The 8,602-nt window shown below is 38.2% G+C and overlaps 1 protein-coding gene across 1 annotated transcript in view; it reads right to left on the bottom strand.

The window, feature by feature from the left end:
* TXNL4B (thioredoxin like 4B) overlaps nucleotides 1-8,602 on the bottom strand; it is a 33,188-nt gene continuing 24,586 nt past the window's right edge. Inside the window, exon 4 of the mRNA XM_021705720.2 lies at nucleotides 1-305. Within this exon, the coding sequence (XP_021561395.1) occupies nucleotides 194-305 (112 nt within the window). The 3' untranslated portion in view covers nucleotides 1-193. The remainder of the gene's footprint in view (nucleotides 306-8,602) is intronic.

Raw genomic sequence — 8,602 nt, 5'->3', positions numbered from 1 at the left:
TGGCTGTCTTACTGATCGGAAGCTGGTTTGAAGATAATATTTGATTTAAAATCTTGGCACTTAGCAGTTTCTCATTTATAAAGTGTCAGCATTGATGCTTTTTTTTCGGGGGGGGGGGGTGTTGATGTTACTTCTGAGAAGCTTTTTAAAAAGCTCAGTACACCAGTATGTATGTCTGCCAGTGGTGCAATTTTCAAGAAGAGATTTGGTGGCACCAAGGAAGCAATGTCCGTGTTCCAGGCACGGTGGGATCGCGTAGTTCCTGGTCCCTCGTGGCTGAGGGAAAGTGAGATAACCGAGATAACCTGGAAAGAGGAGGAATAGTGGGAACATGTTTGTTTAATTTTCTTATCGAGACAAACTGAAATTTTGAACAACATGTGCTGTCCTGAATTCAACACTCAATTATTCATTCTGTTCCAAGGTCATGTATACTCCTGGGAGAATTCGGTGGTTCTCATTCCGTGGCTGCTCATGCACTTGTGTCCACAGTACTCCATCAATTCTGAAATGCTGAGTATTTTGCCATTTTTAACATCTCTGAAATTGAGATGCATCTTAAGCAGTTTGTCAGAGTTTAATTGACAGGGTTTTCTCTTGCTTAAAATTCAGAGCATATTAAATTTGATGAAATGTGGCCGTGGTTCCTGATGGGGGGCCGTCGAGGGCAATGGTCAAGAATTCTTGACATGTTTATGGTGCAAAAGCTGCTTTTATTATAGCCCGGGGACAGGACACATGGGCAGGAAGAGCTGCACTTGGTGACTGTGAGGAGTGACTGATTATATATTTCAAGTTTGTGGAGGAAGGGTGGGTAGAAATAATGTAAGTTTCTAAGGAATTTCTGGATGGTGAAAGTGGGGTCTACAGGACTTTGGAGGTCTGGCTTTTGTCAAGAGAAGCCTGCTTTTAGTCTGTAATGAAACAACAGTATGAAGGCAGCCATGAGTTCCTTGAACAATGTCATGCTCTGCATGTCTCAGGTATTTATCAGTGGGTTGCAAGTTGTAAGTAGATTTAATTTTAGCTACACTTCTCTTGTCTTTGTTCTCCTCATCAGTTTCTCCACTTTGGCTATCTTTAAAAAAAAAAAAAAATCCTGATGACTGGCACACACCGGCATGCATTTTTATGTACTAGGGATGGGGTATGACCTGGGCATCAGGATTTTTAAAAACTCCCAAGAGATTTTAAAGTACAGCAAAGTTTGAGAACTGTTAAAATACAGTATTTCTGCCTTATTCAAGGCTTTTTCCCACTCCTAGTTTTCATGGACAGCATCCTTACAGATTCTACTTATTACATACGGTGCACTCCTCTGTCTCAATTAAGGATGTCCTTCCGACTCCATCCACTAATCATTCTTTATTTTCTCATTAGAATGTCAGCTTCAGGAGGGCAGGAGTTTTGTTTGATTGGTTCTCTGTTATATCCTCAGCACCTAGAACACCTAGACACATTGTAGACACTTGATAAAGATCTGATGAATGAATGAATATTTCTTCTTTTATATTCAGTGTCCTGATAAACTCATTTCTCACACAATTTCCAATAAAAGTGGTATTATATTTAGGTGATTTCCAAATCTGGTCATGTTTCCAGTGGTCATCTTTTAAGCCCCAATTTCACATAAAATTCATTTTAAAACTTGAGCTCAATGATTTTCGTTCTCACTCAAACCCTAACATCCCAGTCCCAGCCTGCCCATGTGTATCCATCAGTTTCCTCCCTGAGTCTCAAGTTTAACACGTTGAGTCATTTTCAAGCCTTGTCTTCCCCATATTTAGTTACTGAGTTTTGCAATTTGCTTCTCTGAAAATTCTCTTGAATTTGTCCCTTCCTTTCAATTTCCACAACACTGAATTTGTCTTCTTGGCTTCTATTTATTCACATTTCAAATGACCTCACATCCCCACCTGCTAGCAACTGTTTTTTTTTTTTTTAAATGCTTATGAGAGTTATAATATACAGATGTAAAGTATATGACAAAAATAACATAAAGGATGGGAGAAGGTAAAGCGAATTAAATTGTTGTAAAGTTCTTATATTGTTTGGGAAGTGGTAAAGGCACTAACTTAAAGTAGATTATAATTCAAGGGTGCATATCTTGAAATCTTTGGGATAATCATCAGAAAAATAATACAAGAATATATAATGAAATAATAGGGAGAAAAAATTTTAAAAACTGAATAATACAAAAAAGATAGGAAACAAGAAACAAAAGAAGATGTATGGATTAAATTTAAAACAAATAGCACAATGGTAGACTTGAAACCATCTCTATTAGGAATTACATTAAATATAAATAAACTAAACATTCCAATTAAAAGGCAAAGATCATCAGAACTGATAAAAAAATTTTCAGTATGGAAAGAAACATTCCTAAGACTGATGTCAAGGAGCCTGATGCCTATGTTTTCTTCCACTAGTTTTATTGTTTCAGGTCTTACACATTCAAGTGTTTAATCCATTTTGAGTTAATTGGTATATATGGTGTAAGAAAGTAGTCCAGTTTCATTCTTTTGCATGTAGCTGTCCAGTTTTCCCAACACCATTTATTAAAGAGATTGTCTTTTCCTGATTGTATATTCTTGCCTCTTTTGTTGTACATTTTCTGACTGTATATGCACGGGTTTATTTCTGGGCTATCTAATTTGTTTCATTGATCTATGTGTCTGTTTTTATGACAGTACCATATTGTTTTATTATAACTTTGTAATACAGTTTGAAATCAGGAACGTGATACTTCCAGCTTTGTTCTTAAGATTTTTTTGTCTTTTTGGGGTCTTTTGAGGTTCCATACAAATTTTAGAATTATTTGTTGTAGTTCTGTGAAAAATGCCATTGGAATTTCGATAGGGATTGCATTCAATCTGTAGATCACTTTGGGTATTATGCACGTTTTAACAATATTAATTCTTCCAGTCCATGAACATGGAATATCTTTCCACTTATTTGTGTCTTCTTCAATTTCTTTCATCAGTGTCTTTTTTTTTTTTTTTTAAGGTTTTATTTAGTTACTTGAGAGAGAGAGACAGAGAGTGAGCACAGAGGGAGAGGAAGAAGAAGACCCCTGCTGAGCAGGGAGCCCGATTCAGGACTTGATCCCAGGATGCTGCGATCATGACCTGAACCGAAGGCAGATGCTTAACCGACTGAGCCACCCAGGTGCCCCCATCAATGTCTTTTTTTAAAAAAAGTTTTCCTTTTCCTTACTTCCCTGCCTCCCTCCCTCCCTTCCTTCCTTTTCTTCCTTTTCTTTTTTGACTATAGTTTACACACAATGTTATATTAGTTTCAGGTGTACAACATAGTGATTTGACAGGTTTATACATTATGCTATGTTCATCACAAGTGTAGCTACCATCTGTCATACATCACTATTATAGTATCATTGACTATATTCCTTATGCTGTGCCTTTTATTTCTGTGACTTATTCATTTTATAACTGGAAGCTTATACTTTCCACTCCCTGTCACCTATTTGCTCATTCCCCCCATGCCCTCCCCTGTGGCAACCATCAGTTTGTTCTCTGTGTTTACAGGTCTGATTCTGCTTTTTGTTTATTCCTTTTTTTTTTAGATCCACATATGAGTGAAATCATATGATATTTGTCATTCTGTCTGACTTGTTTCACTTAGCATGATACCCTCTAGATCCTTCCATGTTGTCTCAAATAGCACGATATTATCCTTTTTATGGCTGCATAGTATTCCATTGCATATAAATCACATCTTCCTTATCCATTTGTCTATCAATGGACACTTAGGTTGTTCCCATATCTTGGCTATAGGGGTGCATATATCTTTTCAAATTCATGTTTTTGTTTTTTAGGGTTAAGTACCCAATAGTGGAATTATTGGATCATATGTTATTTCTATTTTTAATACCTCCATACTCTTTTCCATAGGGGCTGTACCAGTTTACATTCCCACCAACAGTGTACAAGTATTCCTTTTTTTCCCACATCTTCACTAACACTTGTTACATCTTGTCTTTTTGACTTTAGCCAGTCTGACAGGTGTGACATGTCTTCTTTCATTTATTTTATTTATTCCAGGCTTCCTTTTTTTTTTTTTTTTTGTCTTGGTGAGTCTAGCTAAAGGTTTGTTGATTTTCTTTTTGAAGAACCAGCTCTTAGTTTCATCGATATTTTCTTTTTAGTCTTTTTGGTCTCTTTTTCATTTATTTCTGCTCTGGTTTATTATTTCCTTCCTTGTACTAACTTTGGGCTTCATTTATTCTTTTTTTAGTCCCTTTAGGTATAAAGTTAAATTGTTTATTTTGAGATTTCTCTTATTTCTTGAGGTAGACCTGTATTGCTGTGAACTTCCTTCTTAGAACTGCTTTGCTACACCCCATAGATTTTGGTATGCCACATTTCTGTTTTTATTTGTCTCTAGGTATTTTTTAAATTTCTTCTTTGATTTCTTCCTTGACCCAGTAGTTGTTCAGTAACATGTTTAATCTCAATGTATTTGTAATTTTGCCAGTTTTCTTCTTGTAACTGATATCTAGTTTTATACCATTGTAGTTAGAAAAGATACTTGATATGCTTTCAGTCTTCTTGAATTTATTGAAACTTGTTTCATGGCCAAAAAGATGATCTATTGAGGAGAATATTCTGTGTGCACTTGAGAACAATGTGTATTTTTTTTTTAAAGTAATCTCTATGCCCAACATGGGGCTCAAACTTATGACTCCAAGATCAAGAGTCACATGCTCTACTGAGGCAGCCAGGCACCTTTATTCTGCTGCTTTTGGATGGAATGTTCTGTATATATTTACTAAGTCCATCCGGTCTAATGCATCATTTAAGGCTGATGTTTCCTTATTGATTTTCTGTCTGGATGATCAACCCATTGATGTACGTGGGGTGTTAAAATCCCTTCTGTTACTGCACTGCTGTCAATTTCTCCCCTTAGGTCTGTTAATATTGGCTTTACATATTTTGGTTCTCCTATATTGGGTGCATATGTGTTTATACATGTTATATTTTCTTACAGGATTGACCCCTTCATCATTATGTAGTGCCCCTCTTTGTTTTTTATTACAGTCTTTGTTTTAAAGTCTATTTTGTCTGATATGAGTATAGCTGCATCAGCTTTCCTTTTGTTGCCATTTGCATGGAATATTTTTTCCATCCCTTCACTTTCAGTTTTTGTGTGTCTTTACTTCTGAAGTGAGTCTCTTCTAGGTAGTATATAGATATGTCTTGTTTTTTTTTTTTTTTTAAAGATTTTATTTATTTATTTGACAGAGAGAGACACAGTGAGAGAGGAAACACAAGCAGGGGGAGTGGGAGAAGGAGAAGCAGGCTTCCCGCTGAGCAGGTAGCCTGATGCGGGGCTTGATCCCAGGACCCTGGGACCATGACCTGAGCCAAAGGCAGACACTTAACGGCTGAGCCACCCAGGCGCCCCTGTGTCTTGGTTTTTTTAATCCTTTCATACACTCCACATCTTTTGATTGGAGAATTTAGTTCATTTATATTTGAAGTAATTATGGGTAGGTATGTATTTATTGCCATTTTGTTAATTGTTTTCCAGCTGTTTTTGTAGTTCCTCTCTTCTCCTCTCTTCTCTTTCTCTCTTCTCTTGTAGTTTGATGACTTTCTTTTAGTGTTGTGTTTAGATTCCTTTCTCATTTTCTTTAGTGTATTTACTTTGTGGATACTGTGAAGTTCACATGTCTTATCATATGTTTATAAAAGTCTATTTTAAGGTAATAGGAACTTAAATTCGAACACATCCAAAAGCTCTACATTTTTACTCCCCCTGATGTTTTGTGCTTTTGATGTTACTTTTTATATGTTTTAATTTTATGTATCCCTTAACTAATTACTGTTTCAGTTAATTTTACTATTTTTGTCTTTTAACCTTCTTAATAGCTTTATAAGTGATTAATCCATTACCTTTACTAGATATTTACTTTTTCCAGTGAGATTTTTACTTTCATATGTTTTCTTATTATTAGTGTCATTTCTTTTCAGCTTAAATATGTCCCTTTAATATTTTGTGAAAGGCTGGTTTAGTGGTAACAAACTCCTTCAGCTTTTGCTTGTCTGGAAAACTTCTCTTTCCTTCAAATATGAATGATAATCTTGCTGGATAGAGTATTCTTGGTTGGAAGCTTTTTTCTTTCAGCACTTTGAATATGTCATGTCACTCTCTTTTGGCTTGAAAAATTTCTGCTGAGAAATCTGTTGATAGCTTTATGGGGTTTCCCTCATATATAACAATTTGTTTTTCTCTTGCTGCTTTTAAGAGTTTCTCTTTAATTTTAACTTTTGACATTTTAATTATAATGTGTCTTGGTGTAGCTCTCTTTGGGTTCATCATTTTTGGAACTCTGTGGATGCCTGGACCTAGATACGTGTTTCTTTCCCTATGTTAGGGAAGTTTTCAGCTATTATATCTTCAAATAAGATTTCTGACACTTTCTCTCATTCCTCTCCTTCTGGGACCCCTATAATGCAAATGTGATTGTGCTTGAGGTTGCCCCAGTGGTCACTTAAGTTACTTTCATTTTTTAAAATTGTTTTTTTTCTTTTTGCTACTCTGTCTGGGTGTGTTTCATTGCTTTATCTTCCAGGTTGCTGATTCATACTTCTGCTTTATCCAGTCTGCTGTTGAACCCCTCTAATGTATTTTTCAGTTCAGTTTTGTATTCTTTAGCTCTGTGACTTCTATTTGGTACTTGCTTATGTTTTCTTTTTCTTTTCTCTTTTTCTTTCTTTTTTTTGATACTCTCTTATGTTTTCTATCTCTTTGTTAAAGTTCTCACTGTGTTCATTCATTTTTCGTCTGAGTTTGGTGAGTTTCTTTATGATCATTACTTTGAATTCCTCATGAGGTAAATTACTTATCTGTCTATCATTAAGGTCTTTTTCTGAGGTTTCATTTTATTCTTTCATTTGGAACAAATTTCTCTTCCTCCTCATTTTGCTTGCTTCTCTGTGTTTGTTTCTATGTACTAGGCAAAACATCTACCTCTCTCTGACTTGAAGGAGTGGCCTTGTTTAGGTGATTATCCTCATTCAACCTTGCCCTAGCTCTTAGTTGTCTCCTGAATCTTTGTCCAAACTGCTTGATTTATTCTTGATATGACCCCATTGTGGAGGGTATGCCAAGACTTGTCAGTGATCCAAGGGGAGGAAATTCACTTAGCACCTAGTTTCAGGTTGATTGGAAGCCAGACCCCGAGGGGGCAGTTTTTAAATTATGCATTTATACACAGTCCAGTGGGGTTGCAATTGTAAACTCTTCTGCCCTCCAGACCAGGAGATCTGGAGGAGTCCCCTGGTGACAATTGCAAAAATCAGGGCTCCAGATGAGTGTATAAGCTTTCTGGGAAATCTTGTTGAACTGTAGCAAGGCCAAGGGGGTATAGAAGGATGGTGTCTCCCTGCTTACATTCCCTGGGAGTGCCTCCTTAGCCTCTAGATTTGTGGGAAACCGGAAGCCTGTCCCTCAGTCTGAAGTTCTAGGCTGAGGAAATAGGCTTTTTCACAGGAAGACTGGGATTATGTTTCAGTCTGCTGTCTGAGCAGCACCCTGGGGGTTGTGGCCTGCCAAGAATCGTTTTTCTGATTGTTACAGTCCCATTAACTCTGGAATGCAAGTCCTCTTGGCCACCAGGGCCAGGCAATCAGGGGTTCCTTGTGTGGGCTGAGTGTGCCTGTTGGCTTTGGCAAGGCTGCTGGAGAGTGTTGGGGGTGGCTTCAGAGAGGCAGCAGCAACATGTCTTGACTCTGCTCACCCATGGACTTTAGCAATGCAGTAGGATAGTGCCTTGTCTTTGTGCAGATTCTGGCTTTAGGCTGAAAGCAGGAGAATACCATGACCTCTTGTACTTGCCAGCCTGAGCCGGGGGAAAGGGAGTGTCGCAACCACCTATGTTTGCAGACTTTAGCTATGGAGTAGGAGAACTTTGTGACCAGCCAGGGAGTGGGGGAGTGCTGCAACCACTGTGCTCTCTGACCTCAGCAAATGCCATGACCGCATGGCCCTGCCAATCTCAGCAAGGTGTCAGGAGAGTGCTGCCTCTGAGCTCACCTGCCTGTGCTAGCAGGCCACATGGAAAGAGTGCAACAATGGTGTCTTCCAGCACCTCCATCTCCAGAGAGCATCTCAGCTGTCCCCTGCCCCTGCAGGCAATGGCCCCAGATCAGCAAATAAATTTCCCTCACGTATGGTCTAGGTGCTTTTCAAACTGCTCCTTTTTGCTGGGTCTTGGCATGAGAGAGACCTCCTAAAGGGGATTCTCAGTTTCCTGAGGACTTTGGGATCTCCAGATGTCAACCCCATGGGTTTTCCCAGTCAGACATTCTGGGGCTTGTCTTTCTGGTGTGGATATCAGATGTTGGAGTGTCTGATAAGGAGCACCAACCCCTTGCTCCTCTGAGACAAGTATCTGCCTTGTGTGGTCCCTCCATATTGCATTCCTGGGCTGGGGGTGTGCTTTTTTGGTGAGATTGTGTCTCTGCCTCTCTTACCCATCTTGATATGGTCCTTTAATCCTTTGTTTTGGAGAGCAGTTCACTTAGTTTTCAGAGAGAAATTATCCATATGTAGCTGTAGATTTGGTGTGTCTGTGGGA

The sequence above is a fragment of the Neomonachus schauinslandi genome, chromosome 16 (assembly GCF_002201575.2).
Source record: "Neomonachus schauinslandi chromosome 16, ASM220157v2, whole genome shotgun sequence".
Lineage (NCBI taxonomy): Eukaryota > Metazoa > Chordata > Mammalia > Carnivora > Phocidae > Neomonachus > Neomonachus schauinslandi.
This window is presented reverse-complemented; position numbering and strand designations above follow the sequence as displayed.